This window comes from Microcaecilia unicolor, chromosome 4, assembly GCF_901765095.1.
Source record: "Microcaecilia unicolor chromosome 4, aMicUni1.1, whole genome shotgun sequence".
In the NCBI taxonomy this organism is placed as follows: Eukaryota; Metazoa; Chordata; class Amphibia; order Gymnophiona; family Siphonopidae; genus Microcaecilia; species Microcaecilia unicolor.
The window spans coordinates 138,483,724-138,509,975 of record NC_044034.1 but is presented as its reverse complement, the minus strand read 5'-3'; the positions used below and the strand labels follow the sequence as shown (position 1 = coordinate 138,509,975).

The 26,252-nt window shown below is 41.3% G+C and overlaps 1 protein-coding gene across 2 annotated transcripts in view; it reads left to right on the top strand.

Annotated features, from left to right (window-relative positions):
* The window catches only part of SPON1 (spondin 1), a 170,224-nt gene that overhangs the window by 55,327 nt on the left and 88,645 nt on the right, over window positions 1-26,252 (top strand). For both annotated transcript variants that reach the window (XM_030200636.1, XM_030200635.1), the window contains exon 7: window positions 21,009-21,073. In XM_030200636.1, the coding sequence (XP_030056496.1) occupies window positions 21,009-21,073 (65 nt within the window). The remainder of the gene's footprint in view (window positions 1-21,008; window positions 21,074-26,252) is intronic.

The window sequence follows — 26,252 nt, the reverse complement described above, 5'->3', positions numbered from 1 at the left end:
CCCCCTTTCCCAAAAATTCCCTGTTCTGTATTGTTCGTTGTTTGGGCAATTTTCAGAAAGTGCACCAGTTTGCAAGTTCATTTTTAAAGGAAAGGGGCTGCTGTTTTATGTATTTTATACTGGTCAGGTGTTGAAGTAAAGTGAAAACCTCATACGTAGTCTCCCTCTTCCAATCTATGTTTTAACCAGTGTCAATAGTTTTATCTGCAAGGGGAGGGGGAAGAGATTTTTAATTTTCTATTTTCACAGGTTTTGCCTTCAATGAGAGCAATTTTCAAAGCTATTTCAGTAAGTAGAAATTTGCTCAGGTCAAATTTCTTGGCTGAAAATGGCCTTTTGCAGAGTGAGAAGTCTGTTTATATTTCATACTATCTGATATTCTAGCTACAGGAAATAGAGCCATTCCTTATAATCTCCTGCAGGCAGGCAAGTAAAAAGTAGTAATTAACAACAATCTTTGAAAGACAGTTATGCAAATAGAATAAAGTAAACTGAGCTACACATATTTTTATAGGTGATTCAGTTGTGTAAAACAGCATTTTATGCACTCAAGCACAGCCTTAAAATATTGCCCAGGAATTTAGATAAAGAAAGGAAGGGGATCAAAAACATAGGGTTTCTTTTTATGAAAGAGTCTAGTAATTATGGCTGGTATATCAAATACAGCAAATAAATAATTAAATGAGTAGGTGTTTTTGGGGTGACAGACTGTCATCCCATCATTTGCCTCCCAACCCCTCCAGATCCTTCTGGCCATCTCTCCCCCCCCCCATCTTTCTGCACTCCGTTTCACAGTCCTACTTATATCCCTGACCCAATCATCTAGTACTTCATGGTCCTCCTGAACCCTAAATCATCACTTACAATACCCAGAAAATATACCACCCAATCCCAGAGTCTCCACCTAAGGCTGCCCCTGCTCTCCACATCCCTGAATCTACAGTATCTGCCCTTTTGCCTTATCTCCCCCTTCACCTGCATTCATTGCTCCGCTGCTGCCATACTTCCTTCTCTCCTTCACCCGCCTATATATTTCCTTCTCCAATATTCAGTTACCTTGCCTTTCTTCTTTCTCACTCCAGCAATCATCTCTCTGGCCCTCCCTCTCCACCTTCTGCCAGCATCAGCCCCCGCTTCTCCTTTCACTCGGCCTCCAGCATCAACCTCCCCCACTTTCTCCAGCATGAGCCTTTCCCTCCCAGCCCCCAACATTGTTGACCCTCTTCTCCTTGTCACTTTTCTTATGCAGCAGTGCTATTTTGATCAGCTCTCCTACCAGCATCGCATAAGAGCATAAGTATTGCCATACTGGGACAGACCGAAGGTCCATCAAGCCCAGCATCTTGTTTCCAACAGTGGCCAAACCAGGTTACAAGAACCTGGCAAGATCCCAAAATAGTATAATACATTTTATGCTGCTTATCTTAGAAATAAGCAGTGGATTTTAATAATGGCTTATGGACTTTCCTTTTAGGAAGCTATCCAAATCTTTTTCTAAAATCCCACTAAGCTAACTGCTTTTACCACATTCTCCTCCAATGAATTCCAGAGTTTAATTACATGTTGAGTGAAGAAATATTTTCTCCGATTCATTTTAAATTTACTACTTTGTAGCTTCATTGTGTTGCCCCTTTGTCCTAATATTTTTGGAAATAGTAAACAAGCGATTCACATTTACCTGTTCCACTTCACGCATTATTTTATAGACCTCTATTATATGTCCTCTCAGCCATCTTTTCTCCAAGCTGAACAGCCCTAGCCACTTTAGCCTTTCGTCATAGGGCAGTCGTCCCATCCCCTTTACCATTTTTGTCACCTTTCTCTGTATCTTTTCTAATTCCACTATCCAGCTTATTTTCGAAAGAGAAAGACGCCCATATTTCGACCTAAATCGGGAGATGGGTGTCTTTCTCCCATGGGCGCCCAAATCGGTATAATCGCAAGCTGATTTTGGGTGTCTTCAACTGCAATCTGTCGCGGAAACGGCCAAAGTTGATGGGGGCATGTCGGAGGCATGGTGAAGGTGGGACTGGGGCGTGTTTATCGTCCGAGGAGAGATGGGCATCCTCGGCCGATAATCGAAAAAAGAAAGGCATTTTTAGCGCAAATTTGGGTCACTTTTTTTACCCTTTTTTTTTTCACGAACAAGTCCCAAAAAAGTGCCCTAAATGCCCAGATGACCACCGGAGGGAATTGGGGATGACCACCCCTGACTCCCCCAGTGGTCACTAACTCCCTTCCACCCCAAAAAAAACAACTTTAAAAACTTTTTTTTTCCAGCCTGCATGCCAGCCTCAAATGTCATACCCAGCTCCATCACAGCAGTATGCAGGTCCCTGGAGCAGTTGTTAGTGGGTGCAGTGGACTTCACACAGGGGGACCCAGGCCCATCCCCCCTTACCTGTTACACTTGTGGTGGTAAATGGGAGCCCTCCAAACCACCCCCAAAACCCACTGTACCCACATCTAGGTGCCCCCCTTCAGCCATAAGTGCTATGGTAATGGTGTAGAGTTGTGGGCAGTGGGTTTTGGGGGGGATTTGGGGGGCTGAGCACCCAAGGGAAGGGAGCTATGGACTTCAGAGGTAGTTAACTTTTTTTAAAATTGTTACAAGTGCCCCCTAGGGTGCCCGGTTGGTGTCCTGGCATGTGAGGGGGACCAGTGCACTACGAATCTTGGCCCCTCCCACGACCCAATGCCTGGATTTGTTCGTTTTTGAGCTGGGTGCCTTCAGTTTCCATTATCGCTGAAAAACGATACCGCCCAGCTCAAATCCGCACAAATCCGATGCATTTGACTGGCACAAACTGCATTATTGACAAAAAGATGGACGCCCATTTTTTTCGAAACTATGGTTTGTCCCGCCCCTTCACATACCCGTTCTCGGAGATAGAAGCCCATGGAGATGGGCGTTAGCATTCGATTATTCCCCTCTATATCTTTCTCGAGATGCGGTGAACAGAATTGCACACAATATTCAAGGTGCACTCGCACCATGGAGCAATACAAAGGCATTATAATGTCCTTTTTTGTTTTCCATTCCTTTTCTAATAATACCTAACATTCTATTTGCTTTCTTAACTGCCGCCACACTTAGAGCAGAGGATTTTGACATACCATCAACGATGACACCTAGATCCCTTTCCTGGTCAGTGACTCCTAATGTGGAACCTTGCATTACGTAGCAATAGTTCGGGTTCCTCTTTCCCACATGCATCACTTTGCAGTCACTCACATTAAACGTCATCTGCCATTTGGATGCCCAGTCTCCCAGTCTTGTAAGGTCCTCTTGTAATTTTTTACAATCCTCTTGCCATTTAACAACTTTGAATAACTATGTGTTGTCAGCAAATTTTATTACCTCACTAGTTACTCCCATCTCTAGATCATTTATAAATATGTTAAAAATTAGAGTTCCCAGCACAGACCCCTAAGGGACCCCACTATCTACCCTCCTCCATAGAGAATACTGACCATTTAACCCTACTCTCTGTTTTCTATTTTTTAACCAGTTTTTAATCCACAGTAGAACAATACCTCCAATCCCATGACTCTGCAATTTCCTCTGGAGTCTTTCATGAGGTATTTTGTTACACACCTTTTGAAAACTGAGATACACAACATTGACCGGCTCACCTTTATCCACATGTTTGTTCACCCTATCAAAGAAATGTAATAGATTGGTGAGGCAAGATTTCCCTTCACTAAATCCATGTTGGCTTTGCCTCATTAATTCATGCTTTTGAACATGCTCTGTAATTTTGTTCTTTATAATAGTCTCTCCCATTTTGCCTGGCACCGACATCAGGCTCACCAGTCTATAATTTCCTGGATCACCTCTGGAAACTTTTTGAAAAATCAGCATTACGTTGGCCACCCTCCAATGTTCTGGTACCATGCTTGATTTTAAAAATAAATTACATATTACAAGAATAGTTCTGCAAGTTCATTTTTCAATTCTGTCAGTATTCTGGGATGAATACCATCCGGTCCAGATGATTTGCTACTCATCAATTTGTCAAATTGTGCAATTACATCTTCCAGGTTTATTGAGATTTTATTCAGTTTCTCTGACTTGTAAGCTTTGAATACCATTTCTGGCACCTGTATCGTTCCCAAATCTTCCTCGGTGAAGACTGAAGCAAAGAATTCATTTAATCTCTCTGCTATGGCTTTGTCTTTCCTGAATCCCCACTTTATCCCTCTATCATCTAGCAGTCCAACTGATTCTTTTGCCAGCTTCTTGCTTTTAATATACCTAAAAAATGAATTTTACTATGTGTTTTTGCCTCCAATTCAATCTTTCTTTCAAAGTCCCTCTTTGCCTTCCTCATCAGCACTTTGCATTTGACTTGCCATTCCTTATGCTGTTTCTTATTATTTTGGTGTCCTCAAGTTTGGGTGTTCAGAGTCAGTGCCTCACTAGCTCACCCCTTAACTCTGCCCAGATCTAAGCAGATGATCAGGAGACGAATTAAAGAAGCACTGGACCACTGTTATAAGCCAGAATTAGGTGGCTATGGAGAAAAAGCAGTAATGCAAAACACTGACTCCTGAGCATGGACATGTTCATATAAGCTACTGCCATCAACCAGAGTAGCACTGAAATGCATTATTTCCTTCTAGCACAAGTTCAAGTCTCACAATAAGAGTCTGAGATCAAGCCACTGACTCCATGAGGCAGCAGTGTCAAAATAAGATTGAGAGAGAACAGGAGGCATATCTAGTGGGGTGCAAGGGGAGCAGCTGCTCCCCAATACAGATTTTTGAATATGCAGATCAACCCTTCAGCTTCACACTGACATCTATTCTACAAAAAGGCTGCTCCCTCTGCCATCAAAACCTGGCTACACTTCTGGAAAGAACACGACAACACTGCAGGAGGTAGGCACAATTAGTGCTAAACTTACCTCTTCTCAGTGCCCAACATGCATAGTTATATAACTTAGAGAGACATTGTATGGGTCGTCCATCTCATATGTATTTTCAAACAGGAAATAGGTCACAATTTCCTATTTGAAAAATTGTGAGATGTACGTTCATACACTGGAATCATCCAGAATGAGCATTCATTTTACAAATTATGAACATGAAAAACAAGGAACATGGACGTCTATATGGCAGCATTCTTTAAGACTGGCTATACCAGTATCTATGCAGAGCAGAGGAGAAGCCTAGTGGCTAGTGCAGTGGACAATGAACAAACAGACTCTTATTCAAATCCCACTTTAACTCTTTTATTTTGTAATTGTGAACTCTCCAGGATCAGCAACATACCTACTGTACATCACTTCTATAGCCTTTAGGCTTCTAATTACTTAAATACTTAGGTACAATAGATACTTTTCTATTTCTAGAGGGCTCACAATTACATAAACTACATATTAAAAAAAAGAGTCGAAGTGGGAATTGAATCTGGATCCCTGAGTTTACAGTCCACTCTACTAACCACTAAGCTATTCCTCAAATCTACGTCCTATTTGTTAAAAAAGACTGTAATACCTGAAGCTATCAGCCTAAATAAGGCTGTCCTTTTTAGACATCGATGTTTATACCCCTGTAGTAATCACATAAAAGTATAGCAATACTGGATCAGACCAACGGTCCATCTAGCCCAGTATCCTATTTCCAACAGTGGTCAATCCAGCTGACAAGTACCTAGCAGAAAGCAAATTAGCAGCAAAATTCCACTCTACCAATTCCAGGGCAAGCAGTGGCTTCTCCCATGTCCATCTCAATAGCAGATTATGGACTTTTCCTTCAGGATCTTACGCAAACCTTTTTTTAAACCCAGATACACTAGCCGCTGTTACCACATCCTCCGGTAGCGAGTTCCAGAGGTTAACTATTCTTGAGTGAAAAAATATTTCCTCCTATTTGTTTTAAAAATATTTCCATATGATTTCATTGAATGTCCCCTGGTCTTTGTACTTTTTGAAAGAGTGAAAAATCAATTCTACACCACTCAGGATTTTATAGACCTCAATCATATCCCCCTCAGCTGTCTCATTTTCCAAGCTGAAGAGCCCTAACCTCTTTAATCTTTCCTCATATGGGAGGAGTTCCATCCTCTTTATCATTTTGGTCACTCTTCTTTTGAACCTTTTCTAATTCCACTATATCTTTTTTGAGATATGGTCACCAGAACTGAATGCAATACTCAAGGTGAGGTCGCACCATGGAGCGATACAGAGGCATTATAATATTCTTGGTCTTATTTTGCATCCCTTTCCTAATAATTCCTGGCATACCGTTTGCTTTTTAGCTGCTGCCGCACACTGGGCAGAAGAGTTCAGCATATTATCTACAATGACACCTAGATCTTTTTCTTGACTGCCGACTCCTAAGGTGGACCCTAGCATCAGGTAACTGATTCAGATTTTTCTTCTCAATGTTCATCACTTTGCGTTTGTCCACATTAAATTTAATCTGCCATTTGGATGCCCAGTCTTCCAGTTTCCTTCCTGCAATTTTTCACAATACATATGTTTTTTGACAATAGTTTTGTGTCATCTGCAAATTTAATCACCTCGCTCGTCATTCCATTTTCCAGATAAATTATAAATATGTTAAATAACACCAGTCCCAGTACAGATCCTTGTGGCACTCCACTTTTCACCCTCCTCCATTGAGAAAAATGGCCATTTAACACTGCCCTCTTGTTAATTGATGAAGCTGAACCCATGCTGACTGTCCCATTATTTATTTATTTGTTGCATTTGTATCCCACCTTATCCCACCTCTTTGCAGGCTCAAAGTGCCTTACAATACATCATGAGTAGTGGAAGAATGTTAGTAAATAAACATTTACTATTGCAGGATCTTGGTCAGCATGATGATAATAAAACAAAGTAATAGTATACAAGCAGATATTAAGAAACAGTTCTGAATATAGATGGGCGAGTTGTGCATATTCAAATTGGTTGATCTTTGTGATACACTTTATTAAAGAGATGGGTCTTCAGTAATATGTGGAAGTTCGTTCTTTCGTAGATCGATTTCAAGCTGCGTGGCAGTGCGTTCCATAACTGTGTGCTCAGGTAGGTAAAGTTTGATGCATGCATTAGTTTGTATTTCATTCCTTTGCAGCTGGGGAAGTGCAGATCAAGGAATGTGCGGGATGATCTTTTGGCATTCCTAGGTGGTAGGTCTATCAGGTCTCACATGTAAGCTAGTGCGTCTCCTTGGATAATTTTGTGAACCAGTGAGCATATTTTGAACGTGATGCGTTCCTTAAGTGGGAGCCAGTGTAATTTTTCTCATAAGGGCTTGGCACTTTCAAATTTTGGTTTGCCAAATATGAGTCTAGCTGCAGTGTTCTGGGCTGTCTGGAGTTTCTTGATTATTTGTTCTTTGCAGCCGGCATATAGTGCGTTGCAATAGTCTAGATGACTGAGCACCATTGATTGTACCAGGTTGCGGAAAACACTCCTTGGGAAGAAAGGTCTTATTCTTTTTAATTTCCACATTGAGTGGAACATCTTCTTGGTTGTGTTTTTCGTGTGGTTCTCTAGTGTTAGGTGTCGATCAATGGTGACTCCTAGAATTTTTAGGGTTTTTGAGATAGGAAGGTTTAGAGTTGGTGTGTTAATGGCGGTGAATTCTTTCTTGTTGTGTTGGGAGGTGAGTATTAGGCACTGGGTTTTTTCTGCATTGAGTTTTATATCTTTTTCTATATGTTCTGTAATTTTATTTTTTATAATAGTTTCCACTATTTTTTGCCGGTACTGAAGTCAGGCTTACTGGCCTGTAATTTCATGGATCACCTCTGGAAACATTTTTAAAAAATTGGCGTTACATTGGCAACCCTCCAATCTTCAGGTACTACACATGATTTTAATGACAGGTTACAGATCACTAAAAACAGATCAGCAATTTCATGTTTGTTATTTCAGTACCCTTGGGTGTATGCCATCTTTTCCAGGTGATTTATCACTCTTTAACTTGTCAATTTGGCTCAGTACATCTTCCAGGTTCACAGAGATTTCTTTCACTTCCTCCACATCGTCACCCTTGAAATCCATATCTGTACAGGTAGAACACTTACATCTTCTTCCTTAAAGACTGAAGCAAAGAATTCATGCAATATCTCAACTATGGCCTTGTCCTCCCTGATTCCTTCACAGGCTTTCTGCTTCTGATGTATATGAAAAAGGTGTTACTATGAGTTTTTGTCTCCACAGCTAGTTTTTGTTCATATTCTCTTTTAGCCTTCTTTATCAATGCTTTGCATCTAACTTGACACTGCTTATGTTGCTTCTTAATTTTTTCATTCGGATCCTTTTTCTATTCTTTAAAAGATGCTCTTTTGGTTCTAATAGCCTCTTTCATTTTATCTTTTAACCATGCTGGCTATCATTTGCTCTTCTTTCCACCTTTAATACGTGGAATACATCTGGTCTGGGCTTCCATGATGGTATTTTTAAATAATGTCCATGCTTGATTTAAATTCCTAACCTTTGTGGCCCTTTCAGTTTCTTTTTAACCATTTTCCTCATTTTCTCATAGTCGCCCTTTCGAAAATTAAATGCTGCTACTGTAGATTTCTTTAGCGACTTCACTCTAGATATTAACTCAAATTTAATCATGTTATTATCACTGTTTCCCAGCGGATCCAACATCATTACCTCTCATACCATGTCCTGCATTCTACTAAGAACTAGAACTAAAATAGCTGCATCTCTTGTTGAGTCGTGGACCAGTTGCTCCAAGAAGCAGTCATTTATTATATCTAAGAATTTTACCTCCATATCACTCCCCGATGTATCATTTATCTGGTCAGTACTGGGGTAATTGAAATCACCCATTATTTAATGTTGCCCAATTTGTCATCTCTCCTAATTTCAGTAGTACAGCCCTACCAGTATACTTTTTCCCTTCACATATGGAATTTCTATCCACAAGGATTCCACGCTGCTGTCTGTTTAATGTAGAATATTTATTTTGTTTGACTCAATTCCCTCTTTAACATATAGCACAACCCCCTCCCCCCTCCAATTTGATCCACTCTATCATTGGAATATAATTTATACCCTGATAATGCAGTGTCCCATTGATTGTCCTCCTTCCACCAGGTCTTTGAGATGCCTATTGTATCTATCCCTTCATTTAATGCTATATACTCCAACTCTCCCATCTTATTTTTATGCTTCTAGCATTTGTACATAGACACTTCAAATTGTGGTTTTTTTCCCCCTTGCATCTACAAGCTGCTTTGAAGTTGATGGTGATCATTTGCATTCTTTACTCTGTTCTCCCATTAAACAATCCTAGCTGTCTTTCACCATTACTGGGATTACCTAAATGTCCTGTTTCAATAGTATCCTTTGAGGATACCCTACACCGAACCATATGCTCCTTGGTGACTGTAGGATACCCCCTCTATTTTAGTTTAAAATCTGCTCTAGCTCCTTTTCAAATGCTAGTGCTAGCAGCCTGGTTCCATCCCAGTTAAGGTGGAGCCCATCCTTTCAGAACAGGAACCCCCTTCCCCAGAATGTTGTCCAGTTTCTAACAATTTTAAATCCCTCATCCTTGCACCATTGCCTCAACCATGCATTGAGACTGCGGAGCTCTGCCTGCCTCTTGGGTCCTACGTGTGAAATGGGGATCATTTCTTAAGGATCTGGATTTCAGCTTTCTACCTAAGAGCCTAAATTTGGCTTCCAGAACCTCCCTCCCACATTTTACTATGTCATTGGTACCCACATGTACCAAGACAGAAGGATCCTCCTCAGCACTATCTAAAATCTTATCTAGGTGACGCATGAAGTCTGCCGTCCTTGCACCAGGCAGGGAAGTGACCAGGTGATCCTAATGCCTACCAGCCACCCAGCTATCTAAAATGCCTAATAATCGTATCACCAACTGCAACAGCTGACCTAACCCTTCCCTCCTGGACAGAAGCTCCAGGAGATACATCGACATTGCAAGAGGATATTGCATTCCCTGATGGGCAGGTCCTGACCACAGGATTACTTCCTGCTTCATCAGGGTGATGCCGTCTTTCTAGGAGACCTCTCTCCTCCAAGGCAGCACAGGAGCTGCCAGACTGCAGGCCTCCTCTGTGTACCTCTTTGTCTCCCTCAGCTGCTCCAAGTCTGTTACTGTAGCCTCAAGAGAACTGATTCATTCTCTGAGAGCTAGGAGCTCTTTGCATTGGGCACAAATAACCTCTCACCAACTGGGAGATAATTATACATGTGACACTCAGTGCAAAAGACTGGATAGCAGCCCTCTTGCTGCTGGACTTGTCTGCATTTTAGTATTGTGCTGTTAAGAACCTTAAAGATTATATGGTATATTGTGTGATTTATTTAGTGTTTGCTTCTCAGAAAATAATGAAATGCAATTAAAAATCTAAAAAAAACTCCCCTCTTGTTACCCTAATTAGAATAATTGAATATAAGTTAAGACCATAAATAAAGAGTTATGCTAGCGGTGGGTGGAAGTTCGGCAGAATGTGCAGGAATAAAGACTGAACTAGCCCTAATGTGCCTTCTAGAGGCTGCTGTATTCTGTAGTTCAAGGTTTAAGATCTATATGGAAAATGGTAGGGAGACTAGTTAATAAAGTTTGCTTTTTAAAGTTCTAACTGTCTTTATCATTAAACCTACCTTACCTCTTTTAAACCACAACCTTTAAATCACCAATGCATAGAGTACAAAAAATGTTCTCTTACCCAGAGAAATGTCCTCTTCTCTCAGAAAGAAAGTTTTCTGGGACCTTTCCCCTTTGCTAATCGCTCTTGTATATCTAGATTTCAGGCTCTCCCTAATCCCACTCAGACACCCAGTTGGACATCCATTTTCTGCTTTTGCAAAATTTATACTTGAACTTTACAAGCACATGGACATGCATTTCAGCCTTTTGAGAGGTCCATGAGTTTTGAAAATAAGCTCCTTAGTAACGTAGTCATTTACTGTAATCCAGTGACATAATATAGAGGGGCATAATCGATGGCCGGCCATCTTCAGGGCCGGCGCCATAAGTGGGCGGAGCCAAGCATATTTTTGAAATACGCTTGGCGCCGGCCAAATCACTCACCGGGTTTAGAGAAGGATCGCCAGGTTTATATGAGATGGCTGGCTTCGCTTTTCAGCCATAATGGAAACCGGGCCCGGCCATCTCAAACCCGGTGAAATGCAAGGCATTTGGCCATGGGAGGAGCCAGCATTTGTAGTGCACTGGCCCCCCTCACATGCCAGGACACCAACCGGGCACCCTAGGGGGCACTTAAAATTGAAAAAAAAAACCCAAAATAGCTTCCAGGTACATAGCACCCTTGTGTGCTGAGCCCCCCAAATCCCCCCCAAAACCCACTCGCCACAACTCTACACCATTACCATAGCCCTAAGAGGTGAATGGGGGCACCTACATGTGGGTACAGTGGGTTTGGGGGGGGGGGTTTGGAGGGCTCTACATTAACCATCACAAGTGGAACAGGTAGGGGGGGATGGGCCTGGGTCCACCTGCCTGAAGTGCACTGCACCCACTAAAAACTGCTCCAGGGACCTGCATACTGCTGTCAAGGAGCTGGGTATGACATTACAGGCTGGCAAAAAGTTGTTTTTTTTTTGGGTGGGAGGGGGTTGATGAACACTGGGGGGGGGAGTAAGGGGAGGTGATCCCTGCTTCCCTCCGGTGGTCATCTGGTCAGTTGGGGCACTTTTTCCAAACTTGGTCCTAAAAATAAATGGACCAAGTCCGGCCGGTGAAATGCTCGGCCTCTTTTATAAGGTGAAGCCGGCCATCTCGTACCCATGGCCCCGCCCCCCCACCCTGCCTTCACTACCCTACCAACACGCCCCCTTGAAGGTTGGCTGGCGCCGCGACGAAACAGCAGTTGAAGCCGGCCAAAATTGACTTTCGATAATACCGATTTGGCCGGGATCAGGAGATCGCCGGCGATCTCCCGATTTGTGTCGGAAGATCGCCGGCGATCCCTTTCGAAAATAAGCCTGATAGTGACATAGTAAATTACTGTAAACATAGTGACTTACTGTAACATTGACATACTATAACATAACATAGTGGAGTGGAGGAGTGGCCTAGTGGTTAGAGCACTGGCCTTGAAATCCAGAGGTGGCTGGTTCAAATCCCACTGCTGCTCCTTGTGATCTTGGGCAAGTTACTCAACCCTCCATTGCCTCAAGTACAAACTTAGATTGTGAGCCCTCCTGGGACAGAGAAATATCCAGTCTACCTGAATGTAACTCACCTTGAGCTACTACTGAAAAGGTGTGAGCAAAATATAAATAAATAAATAGTGATATACCAGGACATAGTAACACACACACATGTGCAGCCCTTGCTCTCCCAACTCAAACATCCACTCACAATTCTTGCTTTTGTTCCAAATACCTATACACCTTAGATGTAATTCCCAGCCCTACATACCATACTCTTTACCTCTGTCTAGTCCTAGACACCCACCTACAGCTTCTGTCCCAAACATCTGTCAATTCCCCCACATACTTTCACCCTTGCTGGTCCCTGGCCCCCAGTGGTAGGAGGGGTGCACCTTCTCATTTCCGTCATGCAGCAGATTACCTTGAACCCTGAGCACCTCACTGGCAGGCTAGTCTTTATCTGCTGTTATCTGCTTTGCTTTTAGCTCATTTATTTTGTTTTCATGGGTCTAATGAGAATATTCAAGCAAATCACACAAACACACTGTCATTGCTGCAGTACTTGCTATACTATTGTCTATTTTTCCTCTGGGAATCATCTTAATTCATTCTATGCTTAATTAAGAATTATGAAGCAGGTTTAACTTTAATTATTAACCAGAGTCTGATTTCTTCAGTCTGCTGGAAGAAATATTATACTTGAAAACTCTATTAGCTTTCTAATTAGAAATGTCATCTTATGGCTATTTCTGAATAGAGTGATAAATTGAATTTCTATGACTGTCCACTAAGCAATTTATGCCAGAATCATGATCATTCAAAGACATATCCATCATAATATATCAGCTATGTCTCAATATGTGCATGGGAGCGGAAATAGCTATAGGACAGTACGATACTATAAACTCGGGGTTTTCAACCCAGTCCTCTGGGCACACAGGAAGTAAAGGTTTTCAGGATATCCCCACTGGATTGCTATAAACACACAGGTAGTTCCCTTTCTGTTGATTTTTATAATCTACAAATCCTTCTATTATTCAAATGTGTTACGTTCAGTCCACTTTATTTGGTAGATCTATATAACATAAGGGTTTTGCCCTATTGCTAGGACTAAATGAATTATATTAACATGTCTGCAAAAAAAAATTGCCATGAGTGTTTTCTTTGCAGAAATTTTTCTTTCTGTGGATAGTTAAAGTAGACAAAGCATTGAGTATCCTGCAGTATCCGTATACACAGATATAAAGCATATATATGGTTTTCTCTGTGTAGATTTTAGTGAATTTTCAGAACACAAATACATATGTACTTCTGTTTTGAAAATTAGCCCAGGAATACTGCTGGTATACAAATCTGGTTATAAATCACTTCAGTGTATGCATTCTCTTGAGAGTCCTTTTGGAACTTATTATCAGCATTGGCTCGAAGTAGAGTTTTGAATATATAATAAAGATATTGATTTTCAGAGACTAGGCAGTTAAGGGACAAGGGAAGAAAGGGGTTGGATTGTTGTAGTGGTCGGGTATAAAATATTGTTGCTAGAATTAAGTCACAGTTTTGATTTGCTTCTTTGTTGTACTGTATTGCATACATTGAATCAACTTTCTGAATAAAAAGAATTAAACATAAAATCGTGGTGGTTTACATAATGTGAAATATAAAAACTGAGTATAAAGGGAGAACAAGCAAATCTTAAACATAGATGAAGACAAAAAGAGAAAAGAGAGGAGAATGGTCTGTGTAGGGGAGCTTGCAATTGTACAATACAATTAAAATCCAAGAAGCAATGCTAGAACCAAATGTCAATATTGCAGAGATATACCAGGATGAAACAGAAGGGAAAATGACAGACAATGATGCTGAAGAGTATACATAGAATTGCAGATTATAAAAGATTAACCAAACACATGCCTGAGATAAAAGCCAGGTCTTTAGCCCTGCCTTAAACAACTTCTCTGAGGGCTTTAATTGCAAGGCCAAGGAGAGAGCACTCCAAAGCATAGGAGCTACACAGCAAAAATATGTGGAGCACCAGTCATCCAACCATAGCCTAGTAAATAGAGCATATAGGAGATTCTGGTGTGCAGATCTCCAAGCATGCACTGGATGATCTAATATAATAATTTGCTCCTCCAACATTCCAATGTGTCTCACTGGGATCGTAACCACCTGCTGACGTCACTCCTCCAAAGTTCTCCGTCCCCCCTCCCTCCCAGTTCCATGGGACCCTGGAACTGGGAGGGACAGAAGGAGGGGGGGACCCTGGAAATGGGAGGGAGGGGGACACTGAAACTCGGAGGGGGGAGGGAGGGAGGGGGGCCTGGAACTGCGAGGGGGGGGGCCCTGGCACACACTCTCATTCTCACACACACAGTCTCTCTCTCACAGATACACTCGCACCCAGTCTCACTCTCTCTCTGTCACACACACACACTCGCACATTCACGCTCTCTCTCACACACAGTCACTCTCACGCACACTCTCTCAAACATACACACTCCGAGGAAAACCTTGCTAGTGCCCGTTTCATTTGTGTCAGAAACGGGCCTTTTTTTACTAGTATAGAATAAGCACAGAGGATAAATAAATTGGAATGCTGGCTACATAAACATGATGTGCAAGACTGGCAGCCAATGTTCTTCTACTAACAGAGGAGAAACGTGATCAGACTTTCTTGCATTGTAAAGAAGTCTGACGGTAGTATTTTGGATTACTTGCAAATGTTTTTTTTAAATTGATATAATCTGAAATGTTACAATAGAAACATTACAGAATTATACTTAAAGAAACAATTCCAAACAAAATATATGTCATACACAAGAATGCATACAAGCCCACGTTAAGGAGAACTGAAGAATGCAATCATTGCTTTCTATTAAAGGAAATAATATATAAGAAAAACCTCATCAGACTAATATTATTATCTATAATTCCAAGAAAGAACCCTGCTATAAAAAGAAACCTTAAAAAGGAAACAATTTATAAAGAACTACCTTTCTCTTTTTCCATTAAAAACATTTCCAAATTAGTAGGATCAAGAAAAATATAAGAACTATTCCCAGAACTCTTTTCGTATGACGAAAAGCTAAAGAGGTTAGGGCTCTTCAGCTTGGGAAAGAGACGGATGAGGGGAGATATGATTGAGGTCTACAAAATCCTGAGTGGTGTGGAACAAGTAGAAGTAAATAGATTTTTTTACTCGTTCCAAAAGTACTAAGACTATGGGACACTCAAGGAAGTTACATGGAAATACTTTTAAAACAAATAGGAGTAAATAATTTTCATTCAATGAATTGTTAAGCTCTGGAACTCTTTGCTGGAGGATGTGGTAACAGTGGTTAGTGTATCTGGGTTTAAAAAAAGGTTTGGATAAGTTCCTGGAGGAAAAGTCCACAGTCTGCTATTGAGACTGACATTGGGAAGCTACTTGTTGCCCTGGGATTTGTAGCATGGAATGTTGTTATGATTTGGGTTTCTGCCAGGTACTTGTGGCCTGGCTTGGACACTGTTTGGAAACAGGATACTGGGCTGCATAGACCATTGGTCTGACCCAGTATGACTACTCTTATGTTCTGATTTACGCTAGTAATTCTAGAACAGAATCTTGGTGCCCAGATGCCATTATAGAATCTGTGCTCATCATGCTACGTCTATGCACTTAAGTTTGGTGCCCAGTCATAGAATTGCCCCTAAATGTATAATTTGGATGTGGAGAGTAATAATGTAACAAGTCTTAAGAACATGAGAATAGCCACACTGGGTCAGACCAATGGTTCATCCAGTCCAGTATCCTGCTTCCAACAGTGCCCAATCCAGATCACAAGTACCTGACACAATCCCAAATAGTAGCAAGATTCCATGCTACCAGTCCTGGGGCCAGCTGTGGCTTCCCCATGTCTATCTTTCCATAAAGGCCAGTTAGGTGCCTATATTTATCTTAAGGCAGAAATCTTACCTAGATTGAAGCTGTAGATATTTCTTCCAGCCTGAGAGTAGTTGCAAATGTTTGGGAGATGTGGAGGGGCATAATCGAACGGGGCGCCCAAGTTTTCCTAAGGCTGTCCTCGCAGGACTGCTCCGTGAAGGGGCGGGGAAACCCGTATTATTGAAACAAGATGGGCGTCCATCTTTCATTTCAATAATACGGTCGATGATGCCCAAATCTCAACATTTAGGTCGACCTTAGAGATGGTCGTCCTTACGTTGTCCTTAGAGATGGTCATTCACGGTTTTTGGCGATAATGGAAACCAAGGACGCCCATCTCAGAAACGATCAAATCCAAGCCATTTGGTCATGGGAGGAGCCAGCATTCGTAGTGCACTGGTCCCCCTGACATGCCAGGTCACCAACTGGGCACCCTAGGAGGCACTGCAGTGGACTTAACAAATTGTTCTCAGGTGCATAGCTCCCTTACCTTGTGTGCCGAGCCCCCCCAAACCCCCCAAAAATCCCACTCCCCACATCTGTACACCGCTACCATAGCCCTAAGGGGTGAAGGGGGGCACCTACATGTGGGTACAGTGGGTTTGTGGTGGGTTTTGAAGGGCTCACATTTACCAGCACAAGTGTAACAGGTAGGGGGGGAATGGGCCTGGGTCCGCCTGCCTGAAGTGCACTGCACCCACTAAAACTGCTCCAGGGACCTGCATACTGCTGTCATGGAGCTGGGTATGATATTTGAGGCTAGCATAGAGGCTGGAATTTCTTTTTTTTATAGGGTGGGAGGGTGTTGGTGACCACTAGGGGAGTAAGGGGATTTGGGTTTGTGTCAGTTCGGGCACCTTTTTGAGGCTTGGTCACAAGAAAAAATGGACCAAACAAAAGTCGGCCAAGTGCTCATCAGGGACGCCCTTCTTTTTTCCATTATTGGCCAAGGACGCCCATCTCTTAAGCATGCCCCAGTCCCGTCTTTGCTATGCTGCCAACACGCCCCCGTGAACTTTGGTTGTCCCCCCAACAGAAAGCAGTTGAGGGCAGCCAAAATTGGCTTTCAATTATGCCGATTTGGGCGACCATGAGAGAAGGACGCCATCTTCCGATTTGTGTCAGAAGATGGGCGCCCTTTTCTTTCGAAAATAAGCCTGACTGTGTACACATACACATTGCTTTTATAAGCAATGCCTGTAAATTGCACCTGTGACCTACCTATGTCCTCTATTCAGACACTATCGGCCCTGGATGTCTTGGGCCTCTTGAGTATTTGACATCTGACTGTTGCCTGTGGAATGAGACATATTAATGACTGGTTTTGCAAAACTTCGGATTTCTCTTTTACTACTTTGGAGACTCAGTTGATGGAGGATATTCATTTCAGTTGTCTTCTACATATTGCCAAGGGGGCAGATGTCTTCCGTACTAAAAGATTCTCATTTGCTGCCCACAGCTAAAGCAGTGTGGCACTGGATATTTGGTCACCATCATTTTCAGTGAGAGTGACCCGGGACCCCCTTTTTAGCTTTCCATCATCATGCTGTGTTTCCTTCTGGGCAGCGCTCTTCAGTCTTTCAATAGTAGCAGCGCAAGGGTATTCATTACTTGTTCCACGTGGTCATTGATGATGGACACATAAAATCCTTTCAAGATTTGAAACAGGAATTTGGTTTATTAGAAATGGACTCTCTTGCATATATGGAACTGTGACACTAACGTGGCCAGCCTGGCCTAGGAAGATTTGAATAAAGATGTCCAGAAGGAGCTGGCCTCAGCTTACACTTTGGGAGCCTAACTTAGTGTGCCCCTGTCTTATCATCGACATATCAGGGACACAGTTGCTGAGCTGGATTATGATCGCCTGTCCAGGGCCTGGAGTGAGGACCTTTTGATAAATCTTACTGCTTCTAGTTTTCAGGAATATGTGTTGAGTATTTGACATCTCAAGGAGAATGTTAACCATTGGGAAGTACAATATAAATTTGCCTTTATATAGCAGCCCCCCCTCGCAGAGCACATCGCATGGGCATTTCAACTATTGATTCTTGTCTGAAATGCAAACCTCTGGAATTTCCTTGGGCCACATGTTTTGGAATTGCCCACTTATTGCTGGCTTTTGGTGTAAGCTGTTATCCTCAGTTTCTTTCTTTAGACATGCAGAGTACACTATGATCTGTTGTCACTGTTCAATAACACCTCACTTTCTTCTCTGGAACCGCAGGGTCTGAAGGGTTTCATGGGCCAAAACTGTATTGATGGTGAAGAAGACCATTTTATTGTGTTGGCTTTCTCCTTGTATTCCGACTTTACAGCAATGGCGTGCTCATATGACTATTCTTCTTTGGATGGAAAAACTGGGCATATAGGACATAGCTTCCCATATGGGCTTGCATTTTCAGCACTTCTGGACTCCTTTTTGGAATATGTTCTCTCCAGTTGCTCGCAATAGATTGCTGAATATGTAACCCAATATATATATAGCGTGATAGCTAGAGGTGATGGATAGGGCTTTTTTTTGGGGGGGGGGGGGGATGTGGTAAGGATTTTGGGTTAATGAGTTAGTTTAAGTCTTGAGCTTGTTATTGTACCTCTTACTTTGTTATTAAAAAAACAGATTTGAAAAATAAAGCTGAGCCAATTTTTTTTTGATAGTCTAAAAGCCTGCAGACTATAAGCTGTCTTCTATATTCACAACACATCATTAGATACAAGAATGCATGACTGTTCTTCTGGATTGTTTGTGAGTGAAAACAGGAATAATTTGATGGTTCTCAGCTGTGAGCTACTTAAATATTGCATGGCATGAAGCTTAGTAAATCTTTGAGGGAACTAAATAGATAATTTTCACAGCATGGTATTTTGCAGCAGAGATCCTTTAAGAAGTGATTTCGCAGTTTGTTTTATACAACATCCATTTGCAAATTATAAGGTCTATGTATTAAAGTACCTTAATGATAATGCAAGCTGGTTACCATAAAATACGATGTTAATTCTCAATGTGCTAAAGACTTTAAAACCTTTTGGGCCTGATATTCAACCAGCAGTGAGAAGCGTTTTTGCTGTCCGCCACTGGGATTAAACCGGGATATTCAATGTCAGGCCAGCACTGAATATCTGGGGGATTTTAACCACTGAAACCTTAGCTGGTTATGTTGATATTCAGCTCTAACTGTGTATGTGGACACATGTACTAAGGGGGGGGGGGGGGGGGTCAGGAATGGGACTCTGATTTCAGGGGGATGTTTGGAAGGGGGAAGGAAGTTGGACCATGTTGGAGGGTGGGAGAGAGGAGAGTGCATTCACATCTTTGGAAACTATGCAGGTTCTGGCCAATATTCAGTGCTATCAGTGCATAATTAAATGACCACAGTTAATACTATTCCTACGATTCGATTTGGTCACTTAGTGAAGTCGATAGCAGCACTGAATGTTCCTGGCACTGCATAGTAATGATTTTCAGTGGCAATATCTAGAACATGCCACAAAATCAGTGACTGGCCCAGTGAGTGGGTCTTATCGGGCTAGGAGTCACTCCTTCCTAGATAAGTGATGCTGAATACTGGGCCTATAGATTTTAGAGTAAATTCCTTATTAATTAACTGCATGACTGCAGGCAATAAGCATGTTCTAGCAATGAGATTGTTCCAAACTTTGATTTCTAGATTTAAAAACTGGGCATGCAGAAAGTCAGCACTAGCACTGGAGGCTTTTAGATGTTAAGCAACTGGAACTGAATTATTCCTTATGTGAAATGCAAAGATTCACATGAAAAGTGCCATAAAGTTAGTCAATCATGAAAGAGTAGGAGCAATTCATCTACAGTAGAGTAATAGAACTCAGAATGCATATAAATCATTGCTGTCAGTGAAGGTTTACAGAAACAGCTGTATTCCATAAACAAGGGTTGAATTCTAGTCCAGCGAGTGGAACTACTTGCAGTGAATGTCTTCTATATTAGGAAACAAGGCTTAAAACTATGGAATCAATATTTAGTGGATTTTCTCACCTAGATAAGTCCCGCTCACCTGGTCCATATGCAGACTTTTGGAAGCATCATCTAGATAAAACCATTGAAAACCTGGCTGACAGCCTCAGATAGTGCCAGAGTGGGCCAAGCTGACATTTATCTGCTTAATGGTGATTCAGTTTGCTAACCAGATAATTGTCTGGATAAAGTTAGGGCAACAAAAAGGAGATTCTAACTTTTATCAGGTCACTTATCCAGAGACTAGTCTGAATATTGCCAGTGACCAAGTTATACCAGATAGTGCTGAAGTGTTCTATATGGATATTCAATGCTAGTATCTGGATAGTACTGAAGCATTCTAGATGGATGTTCAGTGGCTCTATCTGGATAGTACTGAAGCGTTCTATATAGATATTCAGTGGCACTATCTGGATAGTACTGAAGCGTTCTATATGGATCTTCAGTGGCACCATAGCATTCTATGTGGATATTCAGTGGTACTATCTGAATAGTTCCGTAGCATTCTGTGTGGATATTCAGTGGTACTATCTGGATAGTACCGTAGGATTCTATATGGATATTCGGTGGCACTATCTGGATAATATTGAAGTGTTCTATATGGATATTCAGTGGCACTGTCGGGATAGTGCCGAAGCCTTATATATGGATATTTAGTGGCACTATCGGGATAGTGCTGAAGCGTACTATTTGGATATTCATGGCACTATCGGGATAGTGCCAAAGTGTTTTATTTGGGTATTCAGTGGTACTATCCGGATAGTGACAAAGCATTCTATATGGATATTCAGTGGTACTATCTGGATAGTGCCACTGAAAATTCATGATTGGTGCTTGCTAAGGGAAATACCTTCTTAAGGTAGTTATCTACATATTTCACTTTGAAAATTGACCTGTGTATTGTTGTAGATTGAGATTACTAGCAGAAGAAAGGTGATATAATGTTTTCTTCTATTTACAGGGAGATGAAGTGTTAACTGTTGTGAAAGCTAAAGCGCAGTGGCCTGCCTGGCAACCTCTCAATGTGTAAGTAGAGAGCATGTAATTTCTCCAAATATGTTTGCTAGGGTTTTCTGTAGCAAATTTCCTGTATTGTTAAAATATTTTTTACCATATTGTTTGATTGAGCACATCACTGAAAATTTTAGTTTCCTTGTTCTCTCTGTTGTTTGTTTCATTTATTAAAACAAAATAAAATGAAATAAAAAAAGAAAAATCCAAAATGAATGAAAAATGGTGTCCTACTTGGAATAGGCAATGAATCTGCCACTTGAAAAATGTTTAAAAAGCCACCCAAAGACCTGCCTAAATCATCCACTCCATGACCTCCCCAACAGCATCTTACTGCATCCATGAGGTCAAAATGGTGCTGTAGAGGAGGGCTAGCAACAGCCCACAGTCTGCATGTCCACTTTGCCAGGTGGGGATTACCAGCTTTCTTTCAGCTGCTATGGTTGAACCAGTGGTCAGGATGCAAGAAAGAGTCCTGACCTTGGGAGCGACATATCGCTTAGCCCAGCTGGTCCAGTTCCTCCTCCTGCACTGAGCAGCAGAGGGTCTGCAGTGGAGTGTAGAGACACAACCGTAGTGCTGCTGTCCACCCCTGCAGGTTCCTCTGGAACTTATGGCAGGAAGAGCAGTGGCGTTTGACTCTCTGCCTTTGCAGAATGTGTCTCATCTTAGGTGGTGAAGGAGCTACAAAGTCGGGGGAGTGATGTAGTTCCTATCCACGCTGGTAAGACCTGCTCAGATAACTTTGGAAGCGATATGGACTATAATAGATTCTATATATAAGCTATGTATTGGTTGAAGACCTACGGTGCAACATAACATGGAGTGTATATTGAAGTTGGAGTGCTCTCTTGGGCAAACTAATGCTAAGGTTGAAGATATGTCCTCACAAGTGAAATAACTGAAGCAGTTTCAGTCGACATCCCAGCAGGATAGAATGATGTTTCAGAGGAAACGTGAAAATTTTGACAATTACACTCGTCAATTAAATGTGAGGATTGTGAATTTTCCTACAATTCTAACAAGTCCTAAGGATTTGTTTTATCAATTTCCTAAGGATTGCCTGAGGTATTTTAAATCTGATTATCCACCTCTACATAAGATCTACTTTGTTCCTGTAAAGCGTCAAGGAGTGGCAGGTGACTTAGAAGATGTTTCATCAGATAGTCTTCACATTTCTGCTGTGATGAAGAGTTCAGTTGAAGAAATTGTTGAGAGACCTACTTTGTCTCCTTCATTTTTATGCAAGACAAAGAAGCCCTGCTTCGGTTATTCTTCCATGTTGGTGGATGTGATTTCATGGGTGGGAAGATTTCAATCTTCTCAGATGTGTGCAAATGGACTCAGACCAGGAGAGTTAGATTTTTGTCTTATCACTCCCAAGTCCTCTCTTTGGGAGCAAAGTTTCAATTATGATATCCTTGTAAATGTATTGCTCTGCTGGATAATGCTAAATATGTTTTTTATGATCCTTCACAACTTCTTTTCTTCTTGGAGGGCAAAGGGGCTGGTACAGTCAGATTATCAAAGCCTTAGTTATACTGGACTTAGAGTAATTTTCAGCTGAGACTACTCATATATATTTGTACTTTTTTCCTTGTTTAGACCAACTTACTTTGTTATATTGATTCTTGTTCTCCTCCCCCTCCCCTTAATGTGGTCTAATGTTTTGCAAGTAGGAACACTAATATTTGTTGGTTAAGTTGTATTATTTTCCAAGAATTTTGTTCTGCTTGTTTTTGTTCATACAATTTGTTTGTTATGTAATATATTCTGAAAGCAAAAAAATAAATGGTGCTGTAATCCAAAATCACACATAACCAGAATAATTAAAGAGAATTAGCCCTGCATGAATGTGATAGTGATGATGATGATACAGTACTTACATTCTGCCAAACCCCATCAATTAGGTTCAAAGTGGGTTACAAATATAAATGCAGATACAGAATTAATTAAACATTATTGCTTAACATTTCTGCTAGCTGGCTGCTCAGACCTTCTTAAATAGAAATTCTCTACCAATATATTCACTCTCAAGCTATCCGAACAAAAACCGTTTTCCTATTGGCACTCTATCCTCGCCTTTTCCTCATTCAGTTTCCTAGCTACACTTCCTAGCAAGCTTTCCCAAAGAAAATTAACAGCATCTCTCTGGTTCCCAATGGCTGATTTAGAAACCCTTCTGCATAGATGTTTGGTGACGCTGATGTTTGAGGAGGTTAAAGTGGGACCGGATGGCTTGGCAGACTGATGCTCTGAGTCCGCTAGAATAATGCTGCTTATGGTGTGGTTCACAAGCAGAGTTATTTTTTTTACCTCGGGATTTGGTAATGTGCAGTACTGAGATAACTACAGGTTGCTGAACCCCAGGGTAAATCAAGATGTGGTAAAAGCTCATGTTTTACCGCACCATGAAAACTTCCCCCCTAAGTTTAACTGTTCAATACAAGGTGCTTAACTGGCAGTATATACTATGAGGGTAATATAGAGACTGCAGCTGTAGGCTTTTGTATTCTTAAATATTTGGTGCCAGTATCTGGAAACCCCCTGAATATCTGGGTGTAGGTTGGCTGGTGCTACTTATCGAGGGAGCAGCGATTATTCAGACCAGCACTTGGATATATAATGGGATAAAGTTAGGACAGACTTTTCCTGTCCTGCTTTATCTGAGCAATTACCCTGTTAGTGTACTGAATGTCGCCGTTAGCCAAGAAATTTGCAGCTCTGCTTTGGACCACATAGGTATAGTACCAAGGCAACTGACAAGATAATGCCACTGAAAATTCAGGTTTGTAGTTTATAGTTATTGTTTATTAAAATTTGATATACCACCCTGGGTAACTCGCAGATCTAGGCAGTGTAGAATAGTCCAAAAAAACATCGTAGAAAAAACAGAAAGGAACTACAATAGAATTCATAGGAAAGCACAATAGTCACACCAGGAGGGCACAGAACGAAAGTCCAGTGTGGGAGGGGAGCGACTGGGGTGAGGGGGAGCTTTGCAGAACCGGAGCAGATGAGGGGAGGAAAAGGGAGTGGGAACGAGCATTGTGGTCGCAGCATTGAGTACGGCACAGTAGGTAAATAGCAATATTCTCTTAGGGGCCCTTTTACAAAGGCATGGGGGGCTAACGTGTGAATAGTGCGCATCCAATTGGCACTATCACCGGGGTAGTGTTTCCCCTGTCTGTAATTCTGATTTTGGCATGCGCCAAATCCCACGGTAGAAAATAATTTTCTATTTTCTACAACAGGAGGCGTTCCTGGTGGTAACCAGTAGTGTGCTCATGTTGGCACGTGCTGCAAGGTTACCACATAGGTACCGCATGAGCCCTTAACACTAGGTCAGTGGGTAGTGCTAAGGGCTCAGGGCATAAATAAGCACATGCTAGTTTTAATATTAGTGTAGGGCCATTTCCCGGCTCATTAAAAAATGGGCTTCTTCCCAGCCGCTTTAAAAAGTGGCCCAGCACACGCCCAAAAGATGCGCCAACACTGCCACAGTCCATTTTTTTTACCTCTGCTTTGTAAATGGACCCCTTAATATATTTGACTGGGTGGAACCCAAATAAACTATATTGCAATAATCTAGCCTGGTGGTCAGTAGAGATAGGATCAATGAATGGAAAACATCAAGATTGAAGTAACCTTGAATTTTATGAAGTTGTTGAACAAAAACCCTGTTTTACAGCCATTAGAAATTTGAGGGATAAATGTGAGGTGAGCATTTAAAGTGATGTCGAGATAATGAAATGATTGTACTGGGCAAATAGGGGATCCAAAAAATCCAGAGAGACATGGTGTGGTGAGACGGCCCGTAAACCTACCTGCAAGGGTTTTGTACTTATTTAGCATTAAGTTGTGATTGGTAAGCCAATCTGAGATGAGCTTTAAACAGTCCTGGAGTGGTCCCATGGAGGGTTGAAAAGGATTAGTTGGAAAAAGTAACAGAATGTCTTCTGCGTAAAAATGAAAAGATATACCCGAAGATTGGATTAGAGTTGCAAGAGGGCTAATGAACAGGTTAAAGAGAAGCGGTGACAGAACAGAACTCTGGGGAACCCCACAGCTCAGGGGGTGTGGAGAGGACCTGGAGGAAGCAGTTGCTACAGTGTAAGAGTGTTTAGACAAAAAAGGAGAAAACCCAGGATAGAACTGACCCTGTGAGACCAAGTGACGAAAGACAAGATAGCAGAAGAGAGTGATATACAAGATCGAAGGCAGCAGAAAGGTCAAGGGAAACAGTCAAGACAACATTGTTTTTTTCCAAGTGATTAAAGATTTCATTGAGTACATCAGTAATAGGTTTATTTTTTTTATTGTAAAAGCTCTTATAACCTATATATCTCAAAAATTCTATGTGGATAAATTCACTATATATTATATATTAACATAACATAAAACACTCAGCAAATATACATAAAAAAATCATTACACCATCTCTTAATAACAACTCATCTGTGATAAACATGTCTGGCCCAGTTTACTGGCCAAGCATTATTCAATTTCCTAGACCAAAGACCTGCTGAAATAGAACTGTCTTTAACATTGTCTTAAATTGAGATATGGATTGCAAAGAGTGAACTTTATAAGACAGTTCGTTCCAAGCCTTAAGCACAGCTATATTAAAAATTTATGACCCTAAATCATCAAAAAGATGGCACATCATACAGAAAGGCAGTTGATGATGTAAAGACTGTACTGGTTGATGCAAGTTCAAAGATATGGCAATCGTAGGAGAAATAGCTATGATGCAGATAAGTCCTGCTGAATATTGACACCTATGAATTTGAGTACATTATGGAATATTTATGTATATATGTCTTGCTTTTCCTCTTACTTAGGACCTTGAAGATGGGTTGTCTTTTAAAATTATTCTCCCTAAATGTGAAGGGCCTCTGTAATCCTAAAATAAAATCTTATATCGCTGGAATCCAAATGCAGATATGGTCCTGCTTCAAGAAATCATCTTTCCTATGCTGAGTCCCATAAACTGAAAGATATATACATGAGAAATTCCGCTTTTTCAGCTGCTCTGCATAAGAAAAATGAAATCACTATTCTTATTGGAAAAATGTGAATATAAATTCCTACATCGGAACTAAATGTTGGAACTCTCTCCCTAAATCTGTTAGATTCCATTCTAATTATATGCAATCGAAAGAAGTTAAAAACTCATCTCTTACAAATTCAT